The sequence below is a fragment of the Gorilla gorilla genome, chromosome 22 (genome assembly GCF_029281585.2).
Source record: "Gorilla gorilla gorilla isolate KB3781 chromosome 22, NHGRI_mGorGor1-v2.1_pri, whole genome shotgun sequence".
In the NCBI taxonomy this organism is placed as follows: Eukaryota; Metazoa; Chordata; class Mammalia; order Primates; family Hominidae; genus Gorilla; species Gorilla gorilla.
This window is the reverse complement of record NC_073246.2, coordinates 27,679,562-27,697,612: the sequence shown is the minus strand read 5'-3', so window position 1 is coordinate 27,697,612 and position 18,051 is coordinate 27,679,562. Positions and strand designations below refer to the sequence as shown.

At 34.6% G+C, this 18,051-nt stretch overlaps 1 protein-coding gene and 1 pseudogene across 7 annotated transcripts in view; one reads left to right on the top strand and one right to left on the bottom strand.

The window, feature by feature from the left end:
• Positions 1-792: 792 nt before the first annotated feature.
• Positions 793-18,051, bottom strand: part of GABPA (GA binding protein transcription factor subunit alpha) — a 37,490-nt gene continuing 20,231 nt past the window's right edge. For all 7 annotated transcript variants that reach the window (XM_019017738.4, XM_019017737.4, XM_055373953.2 and 4 more), the window contains 5 exons: positions 15,012-15,206; positions 10,861-10,914; positions 8,877-9,017; positions 8,439-8,631; positions 793-4,249 (listed from right to left, as the gene is read on the bottom strand). In XM_019017738.4, the coding sequence (XP_018873283.1) occupies positions 4,021-4,249; positions 8,439-8,631; positions 8,877-9,017; positions 10,861-10,914; positions 15,012-15,206 (812 nt within the window). In that variant the 3' untranslated portion in view covers positions 793-4,020. The remainder of the gene's footprint in view (positions 4,250-8,438; positions 8,632-8,876; positions 9,018-10,860; positions 10,915-15,011; positions 15,207-18,051) is intronic.
• LOC109024434 (protein LLP homolog) lies at positions 9,621-10,289 on the top strand (annotated as a pseudogene).

Sequence of the window (18,051 nt, the reverse complement as noted above, 5' to 3'; positions counted from 1 at the left end):
TAACTTCCCATTTCCCCCTCCCTGTACTAATTCAGTTTTTATTTTACAAATGTTTGTCTGTGACAAATTGGAAATAAGAAAGTGGTCCTTCACTACAGAAATTTTTAAAAGCAGTGTTCTAAAGTTGTCAGTTTATTAGTAAAAAGCATTTTAAACACATACTTGGCTTGTAAATTAAACTCTGAAGCTGTACACACAAAAAACTGAAGTCCTGGGAGAACAAACATACCTCACTAGCGTCCTGGCTGATGGTTTTTGATCGCTTCGAACTAGATACAATTACACTGGGTATTTTTAAAGCCATTTATTTCTAACCATAACTTCCTATTTAAGCATGTCAATCAAACTTTCATCATTGCTTCACCATAAAGGCAGGCATGAATCACTTTTTCCTAACCCCTTCCATTCTTCTATATTCTGATTCTGGCTGAAGCAACCTGCTGATAGCCAACATGAACAGGTGATTTTTTGTTTGTTAAAAAAAAAGGCTTTACGAAAGGTTTACAATTTAGCAATCATCAGCTTGCCTTCTGACAGCTTCATCTGTTACTATTCTAAAACAACTTGGCTTTGTAGATGGAATTTCATTAATTTCCTCAAAGAGATGAACCTACTAATTTTAGTTCAGTGAAATATGTTCTTCCCAAATTGACAGCTTTTAAGTTTAAAAATGCATCGGAATCCTATGTACAACGTATCATAAGTGGACTGTCAGATTATTATCCAACAAAATATCCTGGGGATTTAAGATTTTGTTTTCAGGAAAAAAAACTTTAAAGCAACACAGAAACATACTGTATAATAGTTTTATTTTTCTCATTTTACTATTTTTACATTTTATGCACAAATATTTTTTATCTGCGTAAAAATAGAAAATAACTGTTTTATGTAAAATTACAAAAAAAATTAAAACCACAAAGAAATACATAATTGTTATTATGACAGTATAAGTGTCGTCGTTATTTAAAGAGTAAAAATGTATGCAAAAGTCCTCCTCCCATTTACAAAAGATTGAGAATTTTGTTTTTCCTGGCAGCAAGTGAAATATTGAAGTATCAATATTTTTACACCCTTTAGATGTGAAGACATTAACTTAGTCACAGATTTGTTTTGCAATTATGAATTTTAAAACATTTTTGTGCTATTTCAAGGATACACTAGTTCTTTCTTAAAGGCAGTAGCATAAAATGAATATGGAAAACAGCAGACCTCACAAAAATATTTGGTGGTACAATTCTTTTTGTATCATACTTGAATATCACCATTAATCGGGAGAAAACAACTAAACAATTTTTCCTAATAACATAGACTGATACAAAAATAAATGTGATCAGTCAATTTATCTGAAGATCAACCACACATAGCAATTCTGCCTAATTTGTTTTTCTGATGCCAACACAAATATTTAGACTTTAGGCTAGCGAGATATGTATGAAAGTTGGCTCAATAAAAACTTCACATGGAAAACAAATTTTAAAACAAAAATGAACATTTCTTTTACTTAAATTCTTGTACTTCTAAGGTACAAATGATGACCAATAATTTTATCTTTCTTCCTTTGAATATACTGTAAATTCTATGAAAAATTCATTTATAAAAACAAAGAATGAATAGCATAAATTTTATTTTCTTTCACAATGTTATATTTTAATAGAAGAAAAAAACTACCTTTCTGATAACTGTAACCTAAGTAAAACAAATATTTTACATATAATTTGAGGCAAAGTAATGAGTTTCTTGAATCAACTGGAGAAATTAGTCATATTACTTTACCTATGTCATGCATAAATGATGGTAAGAAGAAAAAAAAAGCATCTGATCATGTATGAGAACTGTCTCTGTTCAAATTATGAGAAATAAAATGAAAATGGCTAAAGGGAGAAAATGAATAAAATATGATTTAAAAAAAACCATACGGGAATTGCATAGATGAGAAAAAAATTTTCATTCTAGGGATCTAAAAGTAATGTTTTTAGCTTTAAAAACATACACACACATATATAATTGAGACATGTCTATCATCTTGGCTAAAATTTTAATATATGTCTCCCCAAAAGCATTTTAAATATGAAAGCCAAGATTCTTAAGCTCTTGATGATATACCAGAAGGGTATACTTTATTATTTTTTTAAAACTACAAGCAACTTGTCAACTCTCTAGGCCGTAAGAGGATGGTGCAAAACCTTTCTTGCTGTCTATTTGTTACCTGACGTTAGAGCTTCTGTTTATTATTTCATATTGTTATTTTACTCAGATATTCTTACAACCACAGTGCCCAAATTGTACTAATAATCTATCCATATATTCTCTTTCAAAAAAGTAAAAATGGAAATACAAATCTTACTCTGCTCAGATATCAACTGCAGGAAGAGCTTAATAATATAAATGAATTGAGAACATGTTTTAGTAAAATTATGCGCTAAGATTACCAGAGAAAGAGATCAAAGATCCCTCCTCTCTCTCTTCTCTTCCTTGTCCTTAAGATCCCTGCCTCTTAGGATTCATTCCAAACCACTACCAGAATTGCTAACAATGCCATCTTGCCTGTATTATCATGCCTTTTTCTCCTAGTTAAGTCAAAAGCATTAACTGAGCTCTTAAGAAGCTTTTTAAGAGGACAGATTTAAAGAAAACAATGAAGGAGAAGGTGCATAAATATTTGAGAATCAACTTTCTCAAATCTGTAAGAGGATTAATAGCTATCTGCCAGTCTCATGTAATAATTTGTGCTTAATACCTTAAACAACAAAGAGAGAAAAGAAAGAAAGACATTTCTAGCCATTTTTGTTTAGTGTTCGCTTATGTAAGGAATGTCATATATGCAGGAATTACTTAATTTGAATCTTAAAATGAGCTGTTTAATAATTTTTCTTCTGTATATCTTTATGCCTTCATATATGTTTATAAAATGATCAACTGAATATGTATACAGCTATATGAATACACATATATAATATGGAAAAGGAAAATAAGTGGAAAAGTATTGTCTTAAAGAGAAGACTGCCTATAACAGAGGTCGTATTTTCCTTTTAAAACTATTTGCAAGTAATTTACTAATGCCTTGAAAGGTAAAGTACTGCTGACTGATTTAAAGTCTTCATTTTATCAGAAACAACGGAATATAAGCGGCTTTGCATAATAAACTGGCACTACAGGGTAATTTTTTAAAAAAGGAAGCCATAACAAACCAAACCAAACCTTTATTTCTGGGTTGAGGTATACCTTTTCAGTTTTTTAAATCTCTGACAGGAAAAACAGAGATCATTTTATAATTTTTGTAACAGCTGGTTTATTAGAATTAAATGCCTCTCTCAAAATAATTTAAATTCTTGGTCTGACATGAGTAATCTATACAGAAAATCCTTAAAATTGGCTTGAGTTAATAAGCCAGATTTAAACCTGGATCTCCTCCTTCAGCACTGCTCTTTTGCCAGTCAACTTCTTACTGTCCTTTGCTTGCAAATATATAAATAACCTGATACTCTTAGTTTAGTAATTTATTAATATAAATTTATTCGGTATGAACATTTTAGCTCTGCTTGATTAGATGAAACAGGCACACATGCTTTAGCTGAGAAATTCCATTTTCTGGTTCTATGTAAAGCAACATCTAAAGCAGCAGAGAGGGGAAACAGTTATATTTTCAAAAATAGTTAAGCCAGACTGTTTCCTAGAGATACTTCATTTATTTTTCATTTTCAGATACTACTGGCTATTTTTGGTAGGGCTACACATTAATACTGACCAGTTTAGCTTTCCTGACTGTTAAACTATTCCACAATGAACCTGCCTTCACACTGCAGACATTGTGGAGATCCTTTAACATACACATATTCTAAAATATATGCTCAAAGTAAAAAGATCCAAATTCACAAGAGTATGAAATATTTATAAAAAAATCATGCATCAGACTGTACAGCCTAGAAATAAAAGAAGATTCAAATTCAGTAATAAAGGTAAGAGCTATACTTGCTCTAAACATTTTAAGAAAGACTTTGGAGTCTCAGAATGTCCTGGGGCTCAATTATCCTTTTCCGTTTGCAGAGAAGCAGTAGCCAGAGCTACTGCTGTGACTGGCTGGGCAATTCCATGGAGCTGCATCTTTGCAAGTTTCTTCTGTTCACATTCTGTGACCAAACGGTTCAACTCCGCTGCACTGTATCCAATAAGAGTCTTCAAGTCACAGACAAACTTGTACACAAATCTCTTGCCTTGAACTTTACAAATCATGTCCCCATCGTAATAATATCTTCAAAAAGAGAGAAAAAAATTAGAGACTTCAGAAAAAATAAATGAGACTTCTTACAATAATTTACAGACTATTCCATAAGCAGAAGCCTAGTAGAGTCCTGCATCTGCCACAATAGCAATTAATATTGAAGCTATGTAGAATATTTAATGCTACTATCAAATGAAACATCCCAACATGCTTTACTAAAATTTCAATGCTCACTACTCCAAAACTCTATACATTAAACTTTCAAAACATATTTTCAACAATTAGAATAAAACATTGATTTAAAAATAATTATTAAACAAAACAAAAAACCTTGAGAGCAGTAGAAGAGCCTAAGAACAAGAGCTTTGGAGTCAGAAAGCCAAGATTCAAAACCTAACATTTTTGAGACCACAGGAGTCATATTTTCTCAAAGCTTTTATTCCTCATCTATAAAGTGAGGTTAACAGTGCTTATACCCTCATATCATTGTTGAGGATTAAAGGGATAATCTTTGTAAAGTGCTTAGTATACAATGACTGGCACACAGCCCTCTACAATATATAAGCTATATTAATAAAAACCGATAATGTGAAAAAATTAATACATATATTCCACTTCTTTTCTGTCTTGTAAAGAATCCTATATGATGAAGTCATGTCTTCATCTTTATTATTTCACTATGTAAACGCTTTCCAAATTTCAGATAAATTATCCAAGCCCAATAGGGAGCTTTAAGTCTAAGGAAAAGGTCTAAAAGAAACAGAGGATACAGAAAAACAGGTAAAGGACATTGCAAAGAGACAATGTTTCTAAACGTACACAAGCAGAGTTCCGGCAATCATTCTAGAAATCTAGTTTACTGCTGCATTCTATACAGATGCAAACGGAGCTGGACTTATGTTTCCTTTGGAAAACACACTTTATTTAAACACACACTATGTATTGCTAATTCCAACAACAGGAAAAAGAGGCAAGTCAAGCTCTTTCCACGACTGGCAGATTGCAAAGCCCTTATTTTAAAATTGCACTGCCCACTGACAAAGGGCTATTACAAAAGAAACAACTATTTGCAAAAGTACCAGATATAAACTATCACATTTAGCAGGATAAAAGTCACTTGGCTTAATCAAGAGTCTATTAATGAAAGGACTGACCTATATACAGGAAATTGTCATCTTTCCCTAATTCCAGAATAGCAAAAGAAAAATAGTTATGTTTGATTTCCCAGTAAGAGATATAACACATTGGGCAGTCTTGTAGTTTCCATTTATGTCAATTACATTAGTACAGAATTTGGATTTCAGCTCATAAACCAACAATTCCTTGCCATCCAGGTAAAAATGCTATAGGCATTTCAATTGCTTTAAAAAATTTCTACATTAATATGTAAGACTATACGTGGGGAAAAAAAGGAAAGAGGTTTTATAATTCTAGGAGGAAAATGGAGTTGGCATAATCATATTTCTTGGTAAGAGGTGATAAAAAAGAATATACACACATAAATTTGAATTTTACTGAATACTTCTTTTGATCTAGTAGATGCATCACACAACTGTATATAGTAGCATTTATTCCACTTGTTGCCTCCCTAAAATGAAAGATACACAATACCTGTATTTCATGGATATGATTTCTTTTCTTCCCTTTTTTTAAACTTGTATTTTTTTAAACTTTTTAATTGCAAATATATCACACAAACAAAAGGACACAGAAGTGAACAGTTCAGTGATTTATTACAAAGTGAACATTCATTCACCTGTTAAGTATCACTCAGGTCAAGAAACAGAACACTGCCAGCATCTAGAATCCCCTTTATGTCCCCTCCCAATCACTCCCCAAATCCTGGCTCTAAAAGGTAAACACAAGCCTGTATGATGATAGTAATTTGACTGCTTTTTCTTTATATTTTTATCACCCAAACATGCATCCCTAAATACTGAAATTTAATTTTCCTGTTTTTTGAACTTTACTAAATAAATGTAATCATACAGAATTTGGTCTTTTGGGTCTGGATTCTGTCACTGAACATTATGTTTGTGAGGTTCACTGGTCATTGTTTGTAGCAGGAGCTTAGTTTTCAAGAATGCAAGGTATTCTTGTATGAATATACCATAAATGATTCATTCACTCTACTGTTGATAGATATCTGGTTGTTTCTGGGGTTTGGATGTTATAAATAATCTGCTATGAACATGTGTATGGGCATAGAAGTACATCTCTGTTTGATGTGTATGAAACAGTTGCTTAGGGGAGCAACTGTTACAATTTACATTCCTATCAAAAGGGTAGAAGCATTCCCATTGCTCCATATCCTCAACAGAGCTTAGTTCTGGCAATCTTTTAAATTGTAGCCACTCTAGGGGGTGAGTTGTACCGTTTAATTATGGTTTTCAATTGCATTACTCTGAATACTAATGAGGCCGTACGCCTTTGCATATATTCATTGGCCATTTGGATAATCTCTAGCCTGAGGTGTCTATTCAAGTCTCTTGCCCATAAAAAAATTGATTTGTAAGAATTGGTTAGATATTCTAGATACTTCTGTCCGACATGTGTGGCTCTCTTAATAAGGCTTTCAACGAACAGAAATTCCTAATTTAAATATAGTCCAATTTATTGATCTTTCCCTTTAGAATTAGTCCTTTTGATTCTGTTTAACTGTCTCCCTACCACCAGAAGTTATGAAAGTATTTCTAGATCCTTTTCTATTTTACTTTTTACATGTAGAGCTACAAGCTACATGGAATTGATTTTTGGTAAGGCATAAGCAAGAGGTCAACTTTTACTTTTCCCCTGAGATGGAGAGTAAATTATCCCAGCACTGATTATTGAAAAGCAGGTCGTTTCCTCATATGTTTTCTCCCCACTGCCATTTCTTTAAATCAAATGCTTACATATTCCTGGTTCTATTTTGGCTCCCTATTCTACTGTATGGCCTATTTGTCTTGAGCAAATAGCATAACTGTCTTATTACTGTAACTTCAGAGTCAGTCTCAATATCCTGTGGGACAAGTCTTTCCACTTTGCTAATCTTCAGGTGTCCTGACTACCATGGTACTTTATAGTCCCATGTAAATTTTACAATTATCTTTTCAAGTTCTATGAAAAACTTAGTTTGATTTTTCAAATTAAACTAAGTTGCTGCACTGAAACTTAGATCAATCTGGGGGGGAACTGACATTTTAATTATTAACTCTAACAATTTACCTGTAATTTTGAGGGGACTTGTATGTATACAATCTGTATCAACTCTCAAAAATGGCAGCTTTAATTATGATTATACACGAAGAATCTTTAGACAGTTGGCAATGTGTTTGAGACTGAATGGTAAAGGATAAGCATATTGAAAACTAAACATTTTAGTTACTCATGAACTCTGAGAAACAACAGGTCATTCAGGAAAAGAAAAATAATCACAGCCAACTATGTAATAATAGTTACATGGCCGTAATACTGTAACAATGAATACTCGCTGAACCAAAATTTCCATATAATTATATTGGGATACTGAGATGAGGGGATGGAAAGGGGAAGGGAGAGTGTGTGTGTGTGAGCTAAATTATTATCTTTCAGTGTGAAAATGGCCAAGTGAAACATGAAGAAGCAGTAAAAGCATGCTATTTAGAAAAACTCGTGAATTGCAGAACTATTTTACTATATTCAATCTCCCAAAAAATCAGACATAATTCCGTGATATTCTTATATATCCTTCTTCTCAGATACTTAAATGTACCTGTTGAATTTCCATCACTGTAGTAGGCATAATTTCTGATAGTAATTTCTGTCAAAAAACCTTATACTACTTATGGAGAGTTTGTATCAATGTAAAGATTGGATACCCAGATTTAGGCAGATTGTGTAGAAAATGGGTCAATATTCTGCTTGTAACTGTAAAAACAGAGGACAGTTTCTGCTTACTCATTAAAAACTAACACTCAATTCATCTATGCAAATAATAAAAACCTCAAAAATTAAACATTTTTTTTTTGGACAGAGTATTATAGCTTTCAAATCAGATAAAAACAATCTTAGAGTAATTTTGTAAAAAAAACTGTACCTCAAAATTAAGATCTTTTTAAAAAGGTTTTTTAATATGTAAAGAAAAAACATAAACAAGTTTTTAATATCATTACATAACAATGCTTACATCTAGAATAAGAAACTATTTTTTAGAAAGTTTCTATTTTTGATAACAGAAAAAAAAGTAATAAAGGCTTACCTTAATGCACGACTGAGTTTCTCATAGTTCATCGTAGGCTTATTTTTACGCTGTCCCCATTTCTGTGCAACCAGTTCAGGCTGATTTAGCTTAAATTCACCTTCATCACCAACCCAAGAAATGCAATCTCGAGCGTCCTTATCAGTAAGAAGTTCTAGCAAAAACTGCCATAGTTGGATTTGGCCATTGTTTCCTAAATTGGTAAGAGGAACAAAGCATTAGCTATAGTGTTTACAGATTAGCCCAAGGCAAAGACAACAAACTGGTCCCGTGGTTTAAATCTCAGCCATGGCAAAAACAATTTTTGTTTCTCTAGAAATACTGTCTAAAAACTGCCAGAGGGATAGTCCAAATTCACATTTTTCATACAGCAAAATACAACAAAATATACCTAATTAGATAGATGTATTTTATAAATACAAGAAAATACAAAAATACCTGTTCTGTTCCCAGGTGAGCTTCTATCTTCTCCTGAAATCCTCGGCGCTCTTTGTACTTTGGCTGCCTTTGCACTACTATTTATAACTTTAATGGTAGTAGGTGTAGCAGATTGCACTGATGCTGGAATAATTTGCACAGCTGCAAAGACAGACAAGGAGAAATTTTTTTTCTTCCAATACAAGCAGGAAAAAGAAAAAAATTACTGAAAGACATTATCACTTTAACTAATGCCCTATGAATTACCCCAAGAAAGTACTTCACTACAGAAAGCCTCAATCCACAATTTCAAACAAAATAACAAAAAAGTTCAGATGGTAAAGTATAATGCTTGCATTATAGTTTGTGCATCTTAGTAAGAGCTAGTATTCTTGTTTGGAAATAACTTAGTGATGCATACACATTAGACAAAGAGTATTTAAACATGTTTGTTTTTAAAACATTTGTTCATAAAAATGGTTTGTCAAATATATTGCACTAAATGTGGACAAATGAGAATTCACACCACCACTTTGAGAATCTGGCAATATCTGGAGTAAGGCTGAAAGGATAGAAACCCTATGACACAAACATCTCACACATGTTCTTACAAATATTCATTCAATGATGTTTTCACAGCATTTAAAAAATACAGCAGTGAAAATGAATGAAACAGCTGCAAGTATCAACATGAGTAATTCTCAAATGATAAAAAAGTTATAAAATAGTATGTACAATGTATTATTTTACAAAAAATGTTTAAACATGTGGAAAACAATGCTATACAGTGTTTACGATTACATAGTTGGTAAAAATATAAAATATGCAGACCGTAATAAACATAAAATTCAAGATAGTTCTCTGGTAGGAGAGACGAAAATGAAACCTACAACAGGTATACTTGGTGTAAAAAATTTTATTTCTTATGATGTACACAGGTGTTAGTTATACTTTCTTTGTGTATATCAAATTCCTCATTAAAAATTTTAGCCGGTTGGGATGATCTTGTGACGTGTGTGTTCGTACCTCAGGTAAAACATAGCTAAAAGCTTATGGCATAAGCGGAAAAGAAAGATGCATGCTGAAAGGGGGGAAAAAATGCCCCAAAAGAGCTCAGCAGGCTTAAAAGTATTCTCAAACTAGACGGTAATGTTTTAATGAAAGATGTTTAAGAGATAGCAACTGTGGTGGTACCCAAACCCAAACATGCCAAGAGAAAATGCAACATGAGGTAAAAGATGGAAAAGATGACATGAAAATGAAGATGGATATTAAGAGAAACAAAAAGACTCTTCTAGACTGTACTTCTAGCAAGTACAGTACCCAATATAGATGAATCAAAGGTAAAGAATAAAGCTGAAGGCAAAGCGAGAGAAAAGAAATGGGAAAAGCCAAGCAAAAGTAGTGGAGGCGGCGAAGCATCTGGCCTGGTAGACTCTTCAAGCCTTGGAAAATGCCCCATGGGACAGATGATCCATTAGAATGTATACAACTGTATACTTTGATTGCAACTCCCACCAAATGAAAACTATTTGTTTTCCTATTTTAACTTGGCCTTTTTTCTTCATTTCAAACCCAGTGTAACTCCTCAAGTTTGTTTTGGACACTTGAATATTTTCTCTGCTGTATCCAAGCTATACTGATATTTCAATTGGATGCTACCTAATATCCAGTTATTATCAGGCATGAAAGTTCTGTCAGGTATGAATGTGGTTAGAATTGTTCTTACAACTTGGTAATTAACAGTCAGTAAAGATGAAACAAATGATGTCCTAACAAATTTTGGTGAACTGAGATACAAAGCAAGCTGTTATGTTAATCGTATCATTTAAAAAGACATGAGTGGATCTTACAAAGTACTTGTGTCGAGCTTTCATTCCACAGAACAAAAGATATTTGTGTGTAGAAAAAAAAATTTTTTAAATAATTTTCCTTTTTATTACCTTGCAGTATCAAATAAACATTTCTTATTAATAAAAGGGCAAATATAGGTACAAATACTCACGTTGATCAATTGTAACTATTTCATTCATCTGCTGTTCTTGACTTGCCAATACATCTGAAAAAAACAAAAATTTTCTGTTTTTATTTAAAACCAAAAATATAAAAACCCCAATCCAATAAAACTCAACTTAATAAACATGGTTCTTTTAAAAAGAACTCCACAATTAAAACCAAAACACTGAACTGAAACTTACTGGCATGAAAACCTTAAAAATATTTGATAGTCACTTTAAAAGGAAAAGATACCCTTAAGAGAAATAACACAGGGAAAAGCTCCAATGTCTTTTAGGGTTCAGTAAAGTTCTGCAGAGAACTATGGTTTTCTAAATGTAAATATTTGTATTGAAATCCACATAAAGCCATGTAAAAATATGGAAATCTTCAAGATCAGATCAAAGATAAAATACACACCAAAATTAAATTATTTAGGTACGTATCTCCACCAAAAAGGCCTCCTTCCCATTATCTGTTATAACATCCACTTTTGACTAAAGCTGCTTAAGCTTTATAATGCTTCTACTTAAAGACAGCAAATTTTCAATACAATTGTAGCAGTCCTAAATGTCTCAATTAAACTAAATAATTTCACATTTAAAAATATAGTTCCCAAAATAAAAATACTATAAAGGTCCTGAGATAAGGCTTTACAGAACCATTCATTACTTATCTGTTGCTATTCCCTACTTAGATGTTATTCTTTACCTCTCACAAGAACTGCACATCCCAGTCTCTATTACTTCAGCCTACTTTTTGCCCATCACAAATTGCATGCCTCTCTCTTGAAATTGAAACTATACCCTCCAGCAATCATTCTGGGTACTGAGGCCTGGGCTCCCAAGAAGACTCTGCTAAGGGTGCCTTGCCAGGATCCAGTTCCAGACACGCAGAGCTGGAAAAGGTTGGGGAAGTAAAAAGAGGTCAGAATCCTATCAGATGGGAGCTTTGAGGGTCTGAAGACTGAGGACTTAACAATTATATGGGACTGGCTTCAGACAGATCTGGATTCAGTTCTTAGCTCTTACTGACTATATGACTTTGGTAAAATTACCAATCTCTTTCAACATTAACTTCTTCAAGTTTAAATTAGACACCTATACTTACTGCCTCATGAGGTTATTGTGAGGATTAAAGAAACATGTTTTTAAAAAGCACAGTGCACAAAACAGTTACTTTTTCAGTCAACTGACAACCTCACTGTTTTATCCAGACTCCTAGTTCTGAGCATTCTCCTCCAGAACTGTGGTCTCTCTTGATAAAAAAAATATGTACCTTATGTTTGTAGTAAATTTTCCTCAGAATTTTATAAAAGTTCCTCAAAGAGGAACTATTTGAGACTAAAGGAACCTAGCCTCAAAAGAGGCAAACGAAAGCATCACCATCACACAGCGCAGGCATAATCAACTTGTAAAATCACCTTCTAAGTCCTAATTCTCAGATTGGAGTTTGGTCTGTTTCCTGGAAACTCTCAAGACAGAAGGCAGACCACAGAGGGAAAAAAAAAGTTTTTGAAAGACTGGTCCAAGACCAATCTCTTCAAAGTACAGGCACTCTGAATATCACATTCCTCCCTGAAACCCCCAAATCCTTGCTACACACAAAGTAAGCAGTCTTGAGAGGCAAAACCCTGGGGGATATGGAGCCATTTTATGAAGAAACATTAGACACTACAGGAATAAAACAATTATTTTTCCTAAAGAAAACCCTTAGCAAACTGAGAACTTCCTTTGCCTTTGGTGACAGAAGACAGAGATTCACACCGAGAAGGACATCATGGAACTGGTAGTACTGGAACATTTCCTAATTATCCTCCCATGTATAGTAGGACTTGGATGAAGTTTCAACATAGGGGGGACTGCAGGCAGGTGGTGGCTCAGGTGAATAATCTCATACAAATATCTGAAGAAGGAGCCCTACCTCTTCAGTACTGCTGCTTCTTGAGAGATCACTGAGGATGGATAATAGAGGCTGGGTTATTAACAGTTCTGTCCCAGAATCAGTGCCTTTCGCAGATAGGCTGCAGACTTCTCTCTACAGAAGGGACCAGAGTACTACACTGAGCTCAAAAAACCCTGTTCTGAGAAGTAAGACTTGTGAATTCTAGAAAGTCTGTTAGAAATACCCTTACACATCATCCTGCCCATCTCCCAATTCTGAACTGAGCACTAGATTTCCAAGGCAGATGGGATTTCCCTACCCCAGCAGAGTGAAGAACCATGGCTGGATCACCAAGAAATTCCGTGAGACACTCATCTAGGCTGTGGGACTTTGTTGCTTTAAAAGACAAAGCAATGGTTCCAGAGCAGAGCTTTTCTGAGGAAGACTCATTCAACCGCATGGAAATGGAAAGATACACAAGACACCTTTGACTTCTGTTCTGGGAAAAGCCTATGAATAAGCTTTAAAGTTTGAGAAGCAATAAGAGAACCAGAAAGAGACAGCCACAACAAACAGCTGACCTGGGAAAGACTGGAAAAAACGTGGATTTGGGAAAAATGAAACTATCATCTATGCACTATCTTTGTTGTGTTCTTGAGATTTCTTATAAGAAAGTGTTTCAATAAACATGACTCACATGTTTCACAATTCAGAATCTACCTTATTCATTTCAAAACCTCTGCAGGGAAGGAAATCTGTGAAACCAAGGACAAAGCTTCAACCAGGATATTCAACTTACTTATCTAGTAAGAATGGAAACTGGAAATAAATGCTGCAAATACAATGAATGTACTAAGTCTTTTAGTATCATAGATGCTTAAAAAAAACATCTGGGAGAATCCTTACAAGAATAAAATTATAAACAATTAAGAAATGCCTCTCTCCAGAGCTCATTTCTTATTCACCAGCAGAGAAAGCACTTTCAACTCCTGATCTCAAGTGATCTGCCCACTCCTGACTCCCAAAGTGCTGGGGTTACAGGAGTGAGCCACTGCACCTGGCCAGAGAAAGCACCTTGAATGAAAACTGCAAGCACTGAATTACGGTGGAAAATCCCTCCACCAGAGCTCTCTCCTTATTGGGTATATAATAAAACAAAATGCTATAATTAACATTTTCATCCATAACTGATACAAAAGCAAAGTCAGAGTATGTTGTAGTCATGTGTTCTGAAAAATATGTGGGTCTGGCTAGCATTTCTGATATGCAAAACTGTCAAGGAATGGGTTGCTTTCGGTGTCTTAACAGTGACTGAAATATAAGATGGATTAAAATTCAAGCAAAAATAATTTACATTTGTGCCTTGTTTTCTTGGACAGCCAAGTAGTTTCCAAACTTCTCTCTTTTTTTTCCAATTGAAACTCTTGCTCTGTCACCATGCTGGAGTGTAGTGGCGCAGTCTCAGCTCACTGCAACCTCTGCCTTTCAGGTTCAGGCTATCCTCTCGCCTCAACCTCCCAAGTTGGTAGGACTACAGGCATGCACCACCTTGTCCACCTATTTTTTGTATTTTTAGTGGAGATGGGGTTTCACCACGTTGGCCAGGCTGGTCTCGAACTTCTAACCTCAAGTGATCTGCCTGCCTCATCCAATTTCTTTATATGGTCACTTAATCATAATAATGTCTGAAGCCTTACAAGTTATAAGTGGAAAAACTTATAACCAATGGCTTCCAATTCCAAAAGGTGGCTGCATATACTTCCTTCCCTCTTAAGACTCTATTCAATTAATAGTAAAGACTTCAAAAAAGATTTAATCTCATCAATAATGAAGAGAATGGGAAGGAAGCCACCTGTAAACAAATGATCTCTTCCGTTTCTAGATGAGCAGTAAATGTAAGAGCTGATCAAACAGAAGGCAACAAATGGAATATATGAAGAGGGCTAAGTGTAGGGCACAGCATCTGATTTAAGAACTTGGATTCTAATGTTAGCCTGGGCTTGAATCCTGGCTCTGCCACTTCCTAGCTGTGACTTTATGGGGCTCTCAAAGCCTCACTTTCCTATCTAAAAAATAAGCAAAGTAATGACTTGTGGTGTTACTATAGGAATTAAAGAACACATAGAGCTTTCAGCATAGCATTATACAGTAAATAAATGTTAATTATTATTGCTTATTACTTATCATTATCAATAAACAATTAAGATGAAAACAAAGTTACAAGGAAATAAAATTAAGCTTAAATTACAATGTAAAGAAATAACTGTAATTTCATACATTTTCGGAGAAGTTCCAGATGACTCCAGAGAATTTCTCCCCGAGGAACCCGCTGAAAAAAATCTTCTTGGTTGAGACTACATAATTCTCTCCCCGAAATGTTGAGTGTGGTGAGGTCTATATCGGTCATGCTGAATTCCTTCATTACCCAAACCACCCAATGCAGGACTTGGTCTGTGGACCACTGTATGGGATCTAGAAAGAAAAATATTCACTTTAGCCTAGTTCCATTTTAGATACTGTGTAAATTTACAGTTAACTTGTCAATACACACACATACACACAGATGTTTTCTTTCCCCAAGTATATGACGTAAACTTACTATATGAAGCAAAAAAAAGAAAATTATGCTGTAATTTTTTCCTCAGCTCCTTTCCAATTTCTTAATCTAAATTTCTGATGCAGTCACTTGGTTCAACCTCAGTTCGAACTGTATCAAGAAAAACAAAATGCAAAACTTCTCTCCAGTGGGCCAAATGAAAGAATAAAATATGAGATTATTCTGGAGAGAATAAAGTAAATTATCCAAGTTTAAAAAAATTTGCAGTTGCATTGAAAAAAAATCAAAAGGGGATTCTAAGAAGCTAGCTTTATTCTCCAAACTATGAACCATATCCTTTTTCCTCCCTTTTCCTTCCTGTAAAAAGCTGGCTGCTCCTGCATTTACCCTTATGATGCATTTCCAATAAATAAATAAACACGGTAATTGCCTCTTTTACTCAGCTGTCCCCTCACAACACACTAAGAAATACAAGAAATGTGTCTTGTAAACCATTCTATCTTTAGAACCTAACAGTGCCTTGCTCATACAATTGTTTAATCTTAAAGAGTATATCCAAATAATTTTCCTTTTCCCTATCATTTACTACCTAATTGAATTCATAAATAAAAAAATATGGCCAATATCTATAAATATTACATTGCTGTATCACCTGCACCTAATAGAGCATTCTATCTAAGTTTAATACATATTAGCTAAATTAGTTTTGGTTCTGGTACTCCCGCTTTAAGAAGATGATCTATTCAAATAATATTGGTTATACACCCAATAAATAAATCCTATTCAATAAGAAAAGTAGAAAAAAAATAACATTTAGGTATCGAGGGCAAATTATAGTGAAAATAAATCAAACATAAGAATTTTATAAAAGTTCTTCAAAGAGGCAAAGTGCTATTGAAACTGAAACTATTCCATTTGAGACTAAAGGAACAGAGGTGCCCTAGCCTCAAAAGGCAAAAGCAAGCATTCTAAGAATACAGGATTAGTAGCCACAGAATATATATTTTTAAATTTTTCCACAAAGTTGTTAAGTGAGGATTCTAGGAAGATGGTGGCAAAGTTTTTTAATTTTTCTGAATTGTACACATAAACATAAAAAAGTGACGGGAGAACAAAACCAAAAACCCACGAACATTTACTTAAAACCAGGTGACAAGATATCTTTCATGGACCTCAAGATAGAAGAGGGTAAAGACAAAGCAATAACAGCTATAAGACCTCCATGGTCTTAGCTTGTGTGCAGGAGAAAGCAAAGGGAAGCAAGGGAAGTGTGACCCACTCTGATCATAGGAAAACCTGAGCGCAGCCAAGAAGCATGCATTCAAAGTACAACAGGACAAGATGAAAGCAACGCTAAAAAGCAGTTTTGCCCAATCCAATAGCCGCAGTGTGTGTTAAGATTTAAAGGGCTGAAGCAATGTAGCACCTGGGTGTTTTTCAAACTGAGCCAAGAACCACTTTCAGGAGAATGGCCCACAGTAAGGAGAAACTGGCAGAGTGGAACTAGAAGTGAGCAGCAGAGGGACGCCAAGGAAAAGGAAAGAGGAGAAGGCCCAGGTAAAAGTCGACAAGAACTGAAAAAGAAAGTTGCCTTATCTGTGAGTACTATACTACTTGAAAACAACAGAAGCAGAGTTAAATAGAAAAGCTATCCTGAATCACACCTCTTTTAAAAGAAAAAGAAAGTTAATTTTACATAAAAATTTAAAAATAAAAAAAACTCAGGGAAAAATATAATTTGTCTGATTTGTTTTCTCAAATATCAGGACTTCTGGTTTAACATAACTAATTGTCCACCCATGTCCTGCCTCCTTTCTCTAAGACTCTAGTAAAACAACAGTAAAGGAATTTTTAAAAGATGCAAAATCATAGGAACATGAGTACAAAGTGACAGGCATGGATGAAAGATTTAATCTAATGTTTTGAAGACAATAAGCAGAGTGGTAATCGATTTGGCAGAGGAGGGGAAAACTATGACCTAAAATGTTTGCCAAGGAGGATGCCAGTAAGAAGTGAGAGAATTCCTGCCTGCAGAACCCCCTTCACTGGTTCAAGTCATGGTGGTTCTGAGTAGCAACAGAGGCTTAAAGCTGAAAATAAGGAGACTGATTTAAAGTAGATGGTGTGGTTAGAACCTCCAGGGTCTCTCTTTCATTTGGGGGACCAGTTAAATGAGTGCACCCCACACATGTGGACACCGGGAAAACATTTGTTAATAGATGGGGAGAGACAACGAAATGAACAGACACCGAGAGAACAATTCCCAGTAATAAAAGCCTATAAACTGAAGAGTGAGACCATCTCCACCTTCTCTACCTCCTCCCTGCTCTACTTCCTTTTCCAGTTCCACAACACAGTATTCACATACACACCTACCCCAAATGCTCACCCCTATCTTCTACTGCTGACAGGTATCTGCAAAAAGATCTATAAATATTGACACGTTTGAAACTCTTTTCTTTGCCCTTTTTTTTTTTTTTTTTAGACAGTCTTGCTTTGCCACCCAGGCTGGAGTATAGTGGTGCCATCAAAGCTCTCTATAGCCTCAAACTCCAGAGCTCAAGCAATTTTCCCAGCTTGGCCTCCTAGGATATTGGTGTATGCCACTATGCCCAGCTCTTTTTTTTTTCTTTCTTTTTTTTTTTTTGGAGACAGTCTGGCTATATAGCCCAGGCTGGTCTCAAACTCCTGGCCTCAAGAAACCCTCTCACCTCAGCCTCCCAACGTGCTGGGATTATAGGCATAAGCCAACACACCTGG